Here is a 15,430-nt window from a genome sequence, read left to right on the forward strand (position 1 = left end):
AGACGTGCAGAGGCAGGAGGGGACGGAGCTGTGTGTCGGGAGCAGGGTCTGCACCTGCCAAGTCTCGGACCCCAGCAGCCGGGCCCTGAGGGTGTGGGGGTCTGCAGAGGAGGGAGGACGGCTCTGGGGAGAGTCCACAGCATGGCCCTGGGAGGCTCTCTCTTCCAGTCTCCCCTGTTCCCCTGTCACTGTCCATGGAGGGGACACGCAGCTGGTCATGCCGTGGAGGAAGTGGGCACATGCTGGAGGCTGGTACGGGGTACAGATGGCGGGAGCTGAGTCGGACACAGTGAGCAGGGGAGACGAGGACCACAAGCGACCAGGGTCAGAGGGACAGACATGAGGGAGGCCAGGCTTAGGAGGAAAGAAAGGCCAGGTGCTGAGGGACCAGGGAGGTCAGCAAGGCCGAGGTGGGGACCCACCTGACTCTGCTGTAGAGACGGGGCCTGAGCCAGGGTCACAGGGGACCCAGGCAGGAAGGTGGGCTTCAGGACAGGAGGGACAGCTCATCTGTGGAGCTGGCCAACCTGTGGACATCAGAGGGGAGGGTCCCTGGGCACGTGGGAGGCTGAGACACTGCGTCACTGACCTGGGACTAACTGGTGACAGCGTTTGCAAGCTCCTCGCCCATTGCTGGCCTAGCTGCCCTCTTCCTGGGGGACCTCACTCTGAGGGAAGAGACCAGGGCCTTCAGGGGGGCAGCTTGGTGCAGTGGGCAGTGGTCCCTGCCCTGTGCCCTGTCAGGGGCTGGAGGTGACTGAGGGAAGCCGAGGAGGCCTGGCCTGAAGCCCTCCTTGATGAGACCCACTTCCCCCCACGTTGGGCCAGAACTGGGGACAGACAGCGATGGTCCATGGCCCAAGCACTCGTTCTTGACCCCTTGGGTCCCCAGCGCTGGGACTCTGGGATTCAGTGCCAGAAGCCTGCCCTGCCCACACCTCCTCTCCACCCCTGGGCAGTGCTGACCTGAGCAAGATGAGGCAGAGGCCGAGGAGCAGGATCTTGACAGCCACCTCCCCAATGGCCACCAGGACCACCTGGGCCATGGGCCCTGACCTCCCTGCAGAAAAGTGGACAAGGCCAGAGTCACCTGCTAATCCACAACCCGAGTCCCTCCTCACACCTGAGGCCATAGACATGGCTCCTCCAGGCCTCCTCCATCCCTAATGTGGGGCCATCAGCCCAGGCTGCCCCCAGGCCCTGACTGAACAGCAGCTGGACAGACAGGACAAACTTCCTCATTGTCACAACGAAGTCTTTCGTTAATCGATTTCACCATCAAGAAAATGAACAGACAACACACAGAACTGGAGCACAGAGTGGCCAGTCACAGGGTTGGGGGTGGACAGGTCATTGTCCAGTGTGTGGAAAACCCTCCTAGGGCTCCAGTGACCAAGGACGCAAACACCCAGGCTACAGCAGGATCCCAGGATTTGAAAACACCCCCTCTGAAGGGACCTACAAATGACCAAGACGTACAGGAAAATGTTCCCATCACCCACCATGGGGACCTTCATGCCAGTCAAAGCTGCAGTGAGTGTCCCCTTCACACCCACAGCAGAGCACAGTTTGCAAAAAGGAAAACCCCAGTGTTGGTGACAGTGTGGAGAATTCAGGACGCGTGGACAAAGCTGGTGGGAATTCAGAGTGTCTGACGCTGGGGGAGGGGCTGTGCCTCCTGACACAGGGACAGTGACAAGAGCCTTGGTAGCTCCACCTGCAGGTTATACCCAAGGAACAGGAAACCCTTACTCAAAGCAAAACACCAGCCCTCCCACAAATGTTCATAATGGCCAAAGGGAGGGAACAGCCCTCCTGTCCATCAACTTGTGAATGGATGAGCAAACGTGGTCTTGCCACAATAGATACTGGACACTTGGGAAGGAATTCAGTGCTCCTCTGTGTTACAGGGAAGAACCTTAAATCACTGTCTGGTGAACGAGGCCAGAACAGAAGCCACTTTTGTGTGATTCCATTTCTATGCAACGTCCAGAGAGCAAATCCACAGAGACTAGATCAGGTTAGTGTTGGCCAGAGGAGGAGACCTGCTTCGTGGGTGCAGGGCTTCCTTCTGGGGTGATGGAAGTGCTCTGGGACTTCACAGAGGTTGTGGGTCACATCACTGCACAGGCACAAGATGCCACGTCTTGTGTAATGTGGATTGTGGTGGGTTTTATCTCAATAAAAATGTATGGATGTAAATTTATAAACTACAGGGAGATTGAAATTTGACCTGACATGGGCAGAGATCAACGGGTTCTTCCAGGAGTAGAGGGTGTCGCTCAGTGGTGAGTAGGTCCTGAGCCCTGGGTTCAATCCCCAGCACCAGAAGCACAACCAGACAGGAGGTCCTCCCCACCTGGCTTGGTGGACACCCTCACTGCCCCTCGCTGGTGGGAGTTACTGTCTCCACTCTGAAAGGAGAAGCACCTGGTCATGCTCCCAGAATGAGAAGAGCTTGGGACCCAGGTGCCTCTGGTTCAGGAGCTGAGCTCACTGAGTGCACACCCAGCTGTGGACGGAGGCTCAGGACCATCCACTGCCCACTCCTGTGGGCTGAATGGACTCAGAGCCAGGACGGCCAGTTGGGGAAGCTGCCCACAGAACAGGGTCCATCTATGCTGTGGGACACCACCAGGAATAAGGACCCTGAGTGCTACTGACATGCAGTGACCTCTCAGTCCTCAGGTGGACAATCCAAGGCTCAGCGCAGCTTTCATGGACACTGCATACTTCTGGGAGGGACCTAGGCTCTGGGGACAGACTGCTGTGTGTGTTCTGCATGTGCCCTGGACTGTGCCTCCTCCCACAAGCACTTAGATCAAAGCTGTTGGGGAATAAGAAGAGGAGGCTGGAGGCGGGTCCAGGAGGAGGCTGGGAGGGGGCCTGGGAGCCCAGTTCTGCTGTGAGAGTGTCACCCTGTCCCCGTGGTGGTGAGGGGCAGGTGCTAGAGTCCCAGGCAGCCCAGGAGGGTGGGGACAGGTGCTCAAGGCAGTGGTGAGGCTGAGGGTGGGGAGTGGTCACTGGATTCCCAACAAGGGGCTCTGTCACCAGGTTAGTCCAGCATGAGGGGGACCCAGCTCTGTCCTGAACTGAGGAGGCCCTGTTCCCCCAGCCCCAGCAAGGCCCCCCACTGCCTGGGCCAGCCCCTGGGGAGACACTGACTGCAGGGTTCTCTGCAGCATCTGGACAGGAAGGTGGTTTGTTTCCCCTTTTAGTTGGATTGAAGATGAGGCAGCACTCCCCACACCCACCCCATGACCACAGACACACAGAGGGACAGGCCTGTGTCCTCCAAGGTCGGTCCCTGACTCAACTAGGTCCCCAGGACATGAACAAAAATTGTCCTTAGCCCTGGGACCCAAGCCTCCTTCCCTGCCCCTCAAACCCCCAGGAATTTAGGTGTCCTGGCCCACTACTCACAGGTGACATTGAGCTGGATGGTTCTCTGTGTGGTCACACCAGCTGCAGGGAACTTCACCTGGCAGGTGAGGTTGGTGCCATGGTCCTGGGGCCGTGGGGTGAGGGTGAGCACCGAGGAGTGGATGATATTGGGGCCCAGGGAGGACACAGAGGGCCCTTCCCAGGAGAAGGTGGGGGGTGTCCCCTGCTCACAGGCCCAGGGCACAGAGCAGGTCAGGTTGCTGGGGCGACCAGACTCCAGGGTCCCAGGGACGAGGATGTCAGGGGTGTGGGTCAGGGCTGGTGAGCAGAGGGGGACAGGCAGGGTCAGGAGGGAGGGTGGGAGGTGGGGCCCTGAGAGAAGCTCAGGCTCTGACCCAGCTGCTCCCTGAGCCCCTAATGCTTGACCCCAGCTCCCCCAGGGCAGGGTCCCACCCAGACGTGTCCTGTGACCTCCCTGAGGGTGGCCCAGAGCTGGAGCTGTACCTGTCACATGCACTGAGACTTGGTTTGCACAATAACTCCACTTGAACCTTCCTTTCTCCATCTAAAAGAAGTTCATGGCACTGTCACTGTCACAAGCCACTGTCAGATGCACAGAGTACTGTGTCTCTGATGCTCAGGGAGCAGTTGTTGATTCCTGGGTCTGCGAGGAGGTGGAACTGACCCTGGGTCTCCTCCCGCCCTGTCCAATAAGGGTGGTTGGTGGCCACTGGAGAGTCGTGGGCTGTATTGGCCCCTGCTCAGAACCAGTAGCCAGAGACGGGGCCACTCCCTGAGCCAGGGCAGGAGAAGCTGCAGGGCACCAGGACACACAGACCCTCCTGCACCGTCACGGACTTCAGCACATCCACACTGTATCCTGGATCCTGAGCCAGGCACCACGGGGGAAGCCGAGGGCCATCATTGTGTCCCCTCCCTGGTCCCTCGGCACAGGCCCCCTCCACTGCCCACAGCAGGGACAGCAGCAGCAGCAGCCGCAGCATTGGGAGGCAGAGGGTCCTGGGCTCCTGGGACTGAGCAGAGCAGCCAGAGCCTGCGGAGGGGAAGCTGCAGGACCCACGGCAGCTGGGGAGGGGCCGAGCCTGGGCAATGACAGAAGAGGACCCTCAGGCCCGCCCTCCAGGGGAATTGCCCTTCTGCACAGAATGGACGGAAACCCCACCTCCAGGGCCCAGAGACCCACTCAGAGGGGGACCAGGGCCCGTGTGCCCCTTTCTCTGGGCTTTCTGGATTCCAGGGGCCTGGGCGGGAAATGTGTGCACCGCCCACCGTTCCTTTAGGATCAGCCATGCACATCCTGTCTGGGGGTCACACAGGGACCTCTGAGGTCCTCTGAGGCCCAAGAGGTGGGAACACCACGTCTAGGAGTGCTCCTGCCCAGGCTGAGGTGCTGCTGTGGCCCTTATTTTGCAGCAGGAAGTGGTCCCTCCCTGGGTTGGCATGAGGAAGTCACAGGGTGGTCCAGGCTGTCTCTCAGCCTTGCTCAATTCCACCCCTAGGACCCCTGGCCACCTGGGCAGGCACTTCATAATACTTGACTGGGACATGGCGGAGCTCCTGCCCCCTAGTGGGTGGAGGCCAGAGATGCGGCTACCATCTGACCCTGCAGAGAGCAGTCCCCCAGCGTCAGGACAGCAGGGTCAGGAGCACCAGGGGGAGGAGCCCTAGAGGCAGCCTGTGCAGCCAGGTGTGGGCATGGGGGCTAGAAGGCGGGCAGCGTCCTGGTGACGGGTGGAGGCAGCCATCGCTCCCTCACTCCCAGTGAACACAGTGGCTTCTGCTCTCTGGCCTCAGAGCCCAGCAGCCAGCTCCGTCCACGCCCTCGAGGGTCCCCCCAGGCCGGGACTCAGACAAGTTGCCAACGAGCACTTAGCTGTGGGTCGAGGCCTCATGTGAGACGGGACGTGGTCTGTCCTCTCCGGGGACTGGAGGGATATTCCCAGAGACAGGGCCCTGCCAGGGGGGTGACCTGGCCAGGGGCAGAGCTGGGCGGGGCCTCCCCAGCGCCCGCCTCCTCCCTGCTCACCTGCCCTTCTCACCAAGGTGGGGCTCAGCCCGCCTGCAGGTCCTTTCTCATCTCTCACCTCCCAGCACCCTGGCCTGCCGCACCTGGTCACGCTGTCCCCCATGGAGCCCACACCTGCGGCTGCTGACAGCTGCTTGATGCTCTGAGAGGAATGTCCCCGTCACCACCCGTTCCTGTGCTGAAGTCCTAACCCTGAGGTGATGGAGTTCAGGGGTGGGGCCTCGGGAGGCCATCAGGGCCTGAGAGTGGAGCCCTCCTGAGTGGGTCACTGTCCTTGGAGTAGAGAAGCACCTTGGCCCTCCCACCACGGGAGGCCACTGTGAGCAGGGGCCACGTGGACCAAGAGGGCCCTCGCCACACAGACCCACTGGTGCACTGCTCTGCCCACTGCCAGGGCGGACAAGGGTCCTGCCTCCTCCATCCTCAGCGCAAACCTCTGCCCCGAGCTGGGTGTGATGGTAGACAGGGCGGCCCAGGAAGGTCTTCTCTGTGGGTTGATTTCATACGTCACCTGCCTGAGCCAAGGGCTGCCCAGGTGGTGGCCTAACAGTATGTGGATGTGTCCTGCCCCTCCTCCCACATGGGCGTCTCACTGGGGCTGTGTGGGGGGAGAGGCCTCCACTGGAAAGAGCTGGGGCTTGGATGTCCATGTGTTGGAAGCATGTCCCCAGTGTGGCCATGTTGGGAGGTGGGGGGCCTACTGGGACCTGATAAGGTCACTGGGCATAACCCTCAGAAGGAATGAATGTAGTTGTCATAGGACTCCAGTTGATTGTTGTAAAAGAAGGTCATTATCAAAAGAGGGGCCATGTTGTCATGTAGCCGGAAGTCCCTCACCAGGCCAAACAGGTGAGGCACCCAAGCCTGGACTTTCAGCCTCCAAAGCTGTGAGCTAAAGAACCCTGCTTCTTTACAAAGTATCCAGTGTCAGGTGCTTTGCTACATCCTCGGGAAATGGTCTAAATACAGACCTTGAGTAGAAGCAAGAAGAGAGTGAGAGAAGGTTGGAGGACCTGGGAGGGGGAGAGAGGCTTCAGGAGGGGACCAGGAAATGCCAGAGAGTTACTCACTTACCCATTCATCTGTGCATGTGTCCTGAGGCCGCTTTCTTCAATCTGCAATCAAAATAACCTGATAGCAATTGCTATGGCAAAGGCTTATGAGAGCAATGGCTTCTTAATCTCCTTGAATCACGGCCGCTCTATTATGAAGATGCTATTATCTCTTTTACTAAAGGGAGAACTGAGGCTGCTGGGTGTTAGAAAACTTGCCCAAGAGCCTTTATTTAGTATTCACTGGTTTACACCTTCCCTGCTTGGTAACAAAGTCTCTGCCCTTGTCATCAAGAGAAAGTCACTAGGGTGGTTGCTAATCCAATGCATCTGTTGTCCTTAACGTGGGAGACATGGGGGGAGACTGCAGAGAGGGTCTGCAAGCTGCAGACCACAAGGGCACCAAGGACTTGCGTGCTCTCACCATAAAGAAACGCTGAGTGTCCCAGGAGCCGAGTTTGGCCGTCTCCAACACGATGCAGCGTTTGCAGGTGCTGAACAGCACGTGGTTCCCATCCGTGTCTACAGTTTTATGTTTTAGGTAGCAGTTTAAAATACATCTGATTTAAATTAAAGCAGAGTAGACTCGTTTTCAGAGCTGGTTTGGCTCTCAGAACACTGGAAGCCCCAGACCTTCCCCTCGCCCCGCCCCTTCCCTTGTGATGGACATCTCACTTTGGCATGGAACATGGGTTACAGTGAAGAAATCATTATCGGTCCTTTACTGATGAGTCAAGTCCATAGCTGATTTGTGCTGCCCACTGCCCTCCTCCCTGGCCCCACAGGACGCCACATCGCCTTCAGCCTTGTGTCCTGGCTTCCCTGGGCTGGGCTGGCCTGGGTGGTTCTGAGCTGCAGGGGCAGGTGACTTTAGGGCGCCCTCTACTGAAGCTTCCTGGTACTTTCCTCCTGTTCAGACTGGGACCAAGCATTTGGAGAAGAATTGAGCTGTTCACTTTATTCTCTCAAAAATGGAAGGCCAGCGTGCATCTGGGATCTTAGCAAGTAAAAAAGTAAATTAAAGGACTGATTTGGAGTATGGGCCAGGTCTCTGGGAGAAGCTCAGCTAAAGGCTTTTCAGCAACGGTCCTGGATGAACATTCAAGTTTATCATTGGTCAGAGAATAAATAGCGATTCTCAATTCCACCACCTATTAGAGGCAGACTCACTCTCATCACAGAGATATGCCCCTAGCACACTAAATCTGACTGTTATATTGATCACCTATTGGTATTTAATAGCGATGTCTAGTCATGAAAAAATATTTGCATTCCATTCTGACGACATTTTTCATTTGTGACTTTAAAATTCTCCTATGAGTTTAATTTGGGGGACAATTAGTGTTAGGAAAATAAACTGAATTTTTATTTAACTTTCCAACTTGTAGATCCTGTGCTGTGTGAATATACAGCCAAGATCGTGAATAAAGCAGAGCTGAGCAAGTGTCTGCTGAGAGATAAGGGAACATTCAAGTCTAAAAGTGAGGTGTCCCTGGGACTCTGGAGTTATTGGGATCCTTGGAACAGACATGACATCTTCCAGGAGGATTGGAAACCTGTGTTCAAGGAAAACTGACCTAGTATTTAGAATGAAAAGCACATGCACACACTGGGACACACGCATTGGTCACACACATGCTAAGCCCAGAGACAATATCCAAGGAAGGGAACCCAGTTCCACAACCCTGACCCCTCCAAGACATGAAGACACGGAGTTGATTTATTTTAGGCATAAACAGACATCCAAAGATTTGCATTTCAATTTTGTTCAGAGATAATTCTCAGAAGAAGTGTCAAGTTGCTGTGACAAGGAGTAAGATTTGTTGTGAAATGCTCCTTGGAGAAGAGAGGAGAGTCGGGCTACAGTTGAAAACTCAATTCCTGATGGCAATGAACAACAATACCTAGGGTTGAACTCTGGGGCACTCGGCCACGGAGCCACATCCCCAGCTCTATTTTGTGTTTTATTGAGAAACAGGGTCTCACAGAGATGCTTAGCACCTCACTTTTCCAGAGGCTGGCTTTGAACTCGTGATCCTCCTGTCTCAGCCTCCCAAGCCCTGAGATTACAGGTGTGCACCCCGAAACCCAGCACAAATGCAGTCTGGATTCGCTTCTGTGGAGTGTGCCAAATAAAACCAACACTGTCTCCTTCCTTCCTGTCTGTGCTGAGGTTATTGCATGGCTCCCAGGAAGTTGAAGCTCAAAAGAGAAGTAGAGAGAGATTGTGGTGAGTCATGGAGACTTGCAGGCTCACAGAGCGTGAGTCAGCCAAGCCTGGGTAGGTTTCAGGAGTTTCTTCTTAGTAATCATCAAAAAAGTTGTGCACAAAGAAAAACAGCTTCCAGCAGGTGAAACAGAGCACATGGGCACAAACCAGACCCCCATCTCCTGGGCAGAGCCCACTGAAGGTCTCCAGAGGCACCAACACCACTGGTCAGATGGGGACAGGTTTGGTGTGGACATGTCACTGTCACCTGTCAGGACAGGCATGCTACGACCTTCAGCTGCCCTTGGACATTTGCTGTTTCTGGATCTTCATCTCCTGGACCCCACATCTGCTGTCACAGCCTCTCCCACAATGTGTGCACCAGGTCCAGGAACCACCACCATGGAATCAATGTTCTCACAAAAGTCCCAGTTGTCACCCGTCCATTATGACTTTATGCTTTTTTAAATGAAAAAAAAAAAAAATGCACCGAACTCTTGCCTGGGACATCTGCGGTAGACGTGGCTCTGGTGGATGGACTCCAGGTGTCCATGAAGAAGGCCCGTCTCCCCCTCGATTTTCCTTGCCGCTGTTGGTTCTTGTCCCTCTGGTCGTTGACTTTATTCTACCTGGTTTCAGATCTCGGGTTTATAAAGGTAGTGGCCGAGGTGTCCACTCTAAGACTAGGACCTGGGGCCACAGAAAGATCAGGCAGCTTTCCTTCTGTAGCGGAGCCCCCTGTGCACCCAACGCAGGTGGGTACTGTGGTGGGGACCCCTCTGCTGCCCACCAGGCTACAGGGCTCAGCTCTGCCTCCCGGGACCCATCCTCTTTTTCCACCCAGTGCTTCCTGCTGCCTGGCTCTGACCCTGCCCGCCAGAGACTCTCCTGCCTCAAGACTTACAGTCTCACTAAGGAGGAAAGAGAGCGACAGGGCACACTTGGTGCTGTTAATGCTGTGGTTGGTGATATTATTCTACTGTCCCCTGTGCCTCGTCTTCTCAGAAAGTTGGTTGGGGGCTCCTGACTCTCCCCATCTTTATCCAATTCTTGCTCCAGGAGGAATTCCTCCCAGGAGGATGCACAACAAGATCAAGGAGGCTGTTTTACCTAACACCGGCTTCACCTGGTGGTGTGAGGCTTTGGGGGTGACGGGGCTTACCCAGATGGGGTGGGGGAGGCGAGAACCCCCCCCCTGCCTTCCTCTCCCCAGATATCACGAGTTACCATTCCTGCAGGGTACATCAGGTCCACTCTGGCTGTGCTGGGCCGCACTTTGCCCTGGGAGGGACTGTGACGTTTTGCTCTTTTGATAAACAAGAAGGAACAGCATTAGACCCCAGAAGAAGGTTAAAGTTTCCTTGGGGCTTCTCACCAAGTTCCCAACTGTCCCTGTGTGGTCACTGGATGCCACCACTCCTGACTAAAGGGACAGGTTTCAGATGACACAGTACAAGTCATGGAGGATCCAAGAAGGGGTGGGCCAGGCCCAGTCGGGGGTTCCCTGAGGAAGGAGCGTGAGTTCCTGAAGGTGGAGGCATCTTCTGGATGATGCCTACTGAGATTCATGTGGTCCACCTGTGATGATCAGAGTTTGTAAGGTTTATGAAGAATAACAAGATTTAAACCCTGGACTATAACAGCTTTAGAGCCAGGTTTGGGAGTTCATGATTTTGATAACTGGGTGCTGATATGAGTCACCAACATAGCCACAGACTTCCCTCTGCACGGTGCAATCCTGGGGTTTTGAAGGTCTCAGACAACCATCCGTCACCAGGGACATCCCATTCCTGTACCCTGTTTGCATACAGTCCCATATTGCTTAAGGACCCAGTTAGGTTCAAGAAATGTGTCCTGGGGCAGTTTGTTACAGTGTGAACAGCGTAGAGTGCACTCACACACACCTACATGGTGTAGCCTATGACCTGCCTAGTCACACACACACACTCATGCACACTCATCCACATTATAGAACAAGTTATATTATGTGTAACAAGTTCCTCTAGACACACTAGGACTGCAAACAGTTACATTATGTACATGCACACAAACACTATATGTAAAAAGTGACATTGTATATATGGAGCTTATTGCTTCTAAGGTCACTATAAACAAAAATCAAATTACAAACACACACACATAAAAAAAAAACAAAGAAAATGATGTGGTCAAGACACACAGGAACTGGCTGTGGGAGGCTGCAGGCGTGAGTGGCATTCCGCTCCACGGGAGTCAGTTTTTGGTAAGTGGAAGTGCAGGCTGAAATGATGACGTGAAGTTGAGCACAGGGAACACGTCAGCCCCAACACAGGGTCAGTCACCTCTGTAGCATGCACTATATGTCACCTGGCTTGCGGGTGGCTGGGGGGACGTGGGCTGGTTTACACAGACCCCACCAGAAACGTGGATAATGCCCTGTGGTAGGAGGTGGGGATGGCCGCACGGTCACTAGACGATGGGAGCGTCCCAGCCCTGTGGTGACCCAAGGGACCACCCCCACCCTGTGGTCCCCTGGCAGGGAACACACCTGCACTGAGTTGGGTCTGGGTGTCTGACGCACACCTTGCAGCCATCCACACGGCCCTGGGGAAGGAAGTCTGTCACCCTTCACTGGCGGTCACAAGTGCTGTCCCTGAACACGTCCACTGCCCCCACACAGGGAGGGAAGAACAGGGTGGAGGGGCCAGAGCAGCCGGCCAGAACCCGAGAGGACACTGAAAACGTGGGCCCAGCCCTGGAAGGAAGCCCAGATCAAAGGGAAAGGAGACACCAGGTAAAGTGCTCTCTGCTCGACTTTAATGTGCTTTTCTGTGTCTCCTGGCTTACCAGCAGCAAGTCTGTGTCATAAATATAATGTAGACACAGGAAAAATTAGAGAGTCCAGTAATGAGCTCAAGGCAACAGGAGGCCATGAAGATAATGACCTCCTCCCAGGGCCCTCCTCCCCGACTTCCTCCCTGGGGGGCAGAGTCCACCCTGGGGAGGACCAGCACCAGGAAGAGGGGACAGGACAGAGCACATCTCAGAAGACGCAGGTCGGGGGAGGAGAGAGGCTGCGGGCTCTGGGGGGACACTCTTCCTGGGGACCCCAGCAGTTCATGGACCTTCCCGACCCCAGGCGCGGCCCCTGCAGGCCCCTGTTCCTTGTGGGTAAGTGGGACCAGACCTGTTTTCCAGGACCCAGGGAAGGTCAGCTGGGGAGTCAGGCCGGGAGGGAGGCAGAAACCTCCCCATCCAGGGCCAGCCCCACTCCCAGGACGGTGGGGAGGGAGGGGAAGGACCCCACAGGACCCTCCTGGGCTCACACACCTGGGCACCCCCACCACAGACACAGGCCACAGACGCACACAGACCGCAGGACGCGTGCGCAGGCACACGCAGCCCCGGGGACACACGCAGCTCTGAGTCCCGACACCACAGAGCCCTGAACCTGGACCACCCGCGGCCTGCCACCACCTCTCCCTGTCGCCTGTCTGCCTGGCCCTGCGCCAGCTCCAGGTGGATCCCACCCAACCCTCCTTCCCAGCACCCTCTGGCCCTGAACCTGTACAACGGTCACCCTTCACTGGAGGTCACAAGTTCTGTCCCTGAACATGGCCAGTGCCCCCACGCAGGCCTGGAACATGGCCAGTGCCCCCACGCAGGCCTGCAGCAGGGTCTCAGGGTCTCAGGCTCCTTTGCGTCTCCCACAGCCAAGGCGCGGGCTGCACAGAGCAGGGGACACCTGCCAGAGTCATGGGTGGTAACAGGTCCCACCCCCATGCACACCCACTCCCGAGAACCTGGACGAGTGTGGACCGTCTCAGAGTAATAGCACCCCGACAGCCCCTGCCGAGCACCCCGGGTTCCCCTCAAGGTGCTGCACACTCAGGGCTCAGCGAGACGTTCCCGGCCCTGCACCCCCAGGACCTCTAGGCACAGGGTGACACAGGGACCCGTCACCAGGCCCTGACAGCCCTAGTGTCCCCGGCTGGGATGAGGGAAGTCCAGGGGGCTGGGAGAGCCTGGCAGGGGCTCCTGACCCAGGCTGGGGGGGACATCAGAGCCGAGAAGTGGGGGTGCAGCGGGGAGCAGGCGCTGTGTCAGGAAGGGGAGCAGCGGGGGCCAAGCTGGCACTGGGAGAGCGCGGCGCATCCAGAGAGCCCCGTGTGAGTGGGCAGAGCCCGAAGCCACGTCTTCTCAGAACTAAATACATGGAGGACTGAAGGGGTGCAGAGGTGTGGGGCAGGTGTGGGGCAGGTGAGGCCCAAAGGAGGCGACCCCTAATCACCTCTTGCTGAGAAAGTCCTGAGGATGTGCTGAGTCAGACCCTGACCTGAGAACACTGGGGCCACAGGAGGCACTGGAGATGACAGCAGGGTCAGGATTGGGCTTCGTTGAGGTCCACGTGACAGTCGTGTGAGGGTGGATGGGAGCTGAGGGACCGAGGGGGAGGGCGGGCTAGGAGATGATGAAGGAAATAATGGACCAGGCAGCGGCCAAGGGCAGCGGAGAGGAAGGGCCAGGCCAGGGATCGCTCTCCCTCGCACACAGCGTTCCGGGGGCCACCCCCTGGTGGCTCAGGACTCAGTCTCTCCTCTTCTCTTACCAGTGGCAGCCAGCCTGCTGGCCTGTGAGCCCCGCCAGGCCTCCGGGCAGCTCTTCATCAGCCCAGACTCACTCACTGCCGTTGAGAGACACAGGAATGTCCTGGCCCTGGAGAACGTGCCCGAGGGTGTTCAGGAATACAGCTGGTACCGGGGCGCAGAGGACAGCGCGGAGACCATGATCATCAGCTTCAGGCCCCCCGATTCCAAGGTCCCTGGGCCCTGGTACAGCAACCTGGTGACAGTGACCAGCAAAGGCTACCTGTCCTTCAGGATGTGCACCTTAAATGACACGGGGAACTACACGGTTCGGGTAGACACTGGCAATGGGACCCAAAGAGCCACTGGCTGGCTGGAGGTCCTAGGTGAATGGCAGGTGGTCCCTTTGCCCACTGCAGATAGGAGCTGGACCCGAGGGCTCTAGGAGGGGACACCTTGGAGATCATGCAGTCTGAGTGTCTCCGGAAGGCACGGCACAGGGAGCCTTGGCGATGGCCACCCAGCTTCTCCTGCGCACAGGGCCGCTCACCACCTCCAGGGCTCTGGTTTCACTGTGGGAAAGTGTGACTTTTTAGTGCTGCATAACACCCAGCCACAGGCCAGCTGCCTAAGGCCACCCCTGTGTTACCACACAGCTCCTGCTGGACAGAGGTCCACGTGACGCTCAGCTGGGTCTCTGCTCTAAGTCTCCAAAGGATTCTGGCCAGCGCTGTTCCCTTGTAGAGGATTAGCTGGGGGAGAAGCCAGTCCAGGCTCTTGCAGGCTGATGACCGAATTTGTTTCTTGTGGCTGCTTAGCAGAGGCCCCGGGGTCCTAGAAGACACTACGATGACCCGCCTTGTGGCTCTGTCCATGGGCATTTCTCATATGGCTTTAGGGTCAGTGGGAATCTCTCTCTAGTTGGCTGAGACGGAATCCTATATAACAAAGAGCAGTGATAGGATGTCACCCCCCACCTATCTACAGATGGGACACAAGCCACCAGCCCCTCCATGCTTCGGGGTGGACATTTTACAGAGCTTAACCCAGGGGCCACCAGACAGCTCCAGGGGCTCCCCAGGGCCAGGGGAGGAGACGGTCCACGTGGAAGACAGGAAGCCTGTGTTTGCCTCCGACTCAGAGTGCTGCACAGCCCTGAGCCAGGCGCCTTCTCTCTGTGACCCCCGGTGTCCTCCTCCGTGGCATGGGGAGATTCCCACCATGTGTCTGCTGTAGGTCGGAGGGAGCGTTTGTGAAGTGAACCAGACCCAGGTACCAGGAGCCCCATGGGGGTCCAGATGCCATCTCTCACGGCTCCTCGGATGAGGGCTCTGGGTTTGGGGTTCAAAACCATCCGTCCCCATTGTTATGCCACGAGCTCATCATACTGCAGCAGATGGGCAGCAGGGGCCCAGGCAAGGGCCCACCTGGGCAGCTGGTTGCCCAGGCCCTGCTTCTCCGACCCTCTGAGCTCCAAGCTCTTGGCTTCTCTTCCACACACCCCAAGAGCACCCTGGGAGAGCAGAGCTGGGGAGGCAGTCCCCACACCTAACCCTCTTCTCCCGCTTCTCCCAGAGTTGGGGCCCGCACCGGTCATCTCGGCCAACGCCAGCTCCGTGGTGGAGAACTTGGATTCCGTGGCGGCCGAATGCCACACCAACGCCTCCCACATCGAGTGGTACCGGAACAGCGTGCCCATCTCGGCCAGTCAGCGCATAGCAATATCTGCAGACGGCAGGACGCTGGTCATCCGCAGGGTCAGCCGCCATGACAGGACACTTGAGTGCGTCATACAGAGATACGAGAGCTTCCCAGACATTCTTCAGAAAAGTGACACCGTCTCTCTGACTGTGGCCTGTGAGTGCTCTGGGGGTGTGGGTGGGCGAGAGGCCAGGGGCAAGGCCTTCCTGGGACGTGGCCATGAGGCAGGCAGATCAGGAGAGCCGGCAAGCCTGCTTGGTCCGGGTTCGAATCCCGGCTCCGGATCTTCTGCTCTGGATCCGGAACTGCACCCACCCCACTCAGCACCATGCTGCACTCGGTTTTCAAGGGGAACTCGTGTCCCCATTTCTGTGATTAGCAATGGGCCCTGGGAGGTCACTGAGCTCTGGCTTTGTAGAGAGGGGGCTGCTTACAAGAAAGCGGTTCTCAGAGGATCAGTTTGAGGTGATTC

General features: G+C 57.1%; 1 protein-coding gene, 1 long non-coding RNA gene and 1 pseudogene across 4 annotated transcripts; 1 reads left to right on the forward strand and 2 right to left on the reverse strand.

Moving 5' to 3' along the window:
- Positions 1-514: 514 nt before the first annotated feature.
- Positions 515-4,512, reverse strand: LOC107151196 (annotated as a pseudogene).
- Positions 4,513-8,185: 3,673 nt separating this feature from the next.
- Positions 8,186-11,558, reverse strand: LOC125612561. 2 transcript variants are annotated; one of them, XR_007342973.1, is made up of 3 exons: positions 11,220-11,558; positions 10,068-10,270; positions 8,186-9,382 (listed from the first exon to the last, which is right to left on the reverse strand). It is a non-coding gene; the product is annotated as an uncharacterized LOC125612561 (long non-coding RNA). The 2 variants fall into 2 exon arrangements; XR_007342972.1 differs by having other exon boundaries at positions 8,186-10,270.
- Positions 11,559-11,675: 117 nt separating this feature from the next.
- Positions 11,676-15,424, forward strand: Ceacam18 (CEA cell adhesion molecule 18). 2 transcript variants are annotated; one of them, XM_015496438.2, is made up of 3 exons: positions 11,676-11,842; positions 13,284-13,643; positions 14,833-15,424. In XM_015496438.2, the coding sequence occupies exons 1-3, from the start codon at positions 11,791-11,793 to the stop codon at positions 15,420-15,422; spliced, it is 1,002 nt and encodes a 333-aa protein (XP_015351924.2). In that variant the 5' UTR covers positions 11,676-11,790; the 3' UTR covers positions 15,423-15,424. The 2 variants fall into 2 exon arrangements, with proteins under 2 accessions (XP_015351924.2, XP_048646396.1); XM_048790439.1 differs by having other exon boundaries at positions 13,284-13,605; positions 14,831-15,424.
- Positions 15,425-15,430: the final 6 nt, after the last annotated feature.

This window comes from Marmota marmota, unplaced genomic scaffold (assembly GCF_001458135.2).
Source record: "Marmota marmota marmota unplaced genomic scaffold, marMar, whole genome shotgun sequence".
NCBI classification, from domain to species: Eukaryota; Metazoa; Chordata; class Mammalia; order Rodentia; family Sciuridae; genus Marmota; species Marmota marmota.

Bases quoted from the DNA above. Each gene is read 5' to 3' on its own strand.
- Ceacam18 (XM_015496438.2), top strand. From the start codon at position 11,791: ATGGACCTTCCCGACCCCAGGCGCGGCCCCTGCAGGCCCCTGTTCCTT. The intron at 11,843-13,283 runs GTAAGTGGGACC...TTCTCTTACCAG, and splicing joins CAGGCCCCTGTTCCTTGTGG to TGGCAGCCAGCCTGCTGGCC. The intron at 13,644-14,832 runs GTGAATGGCAGG...CGCTTCTCCCAG, and splicing joins TGGCTGGCTGGAGGTCCTAG to AGTTGGGGCCCGCACCGGTC.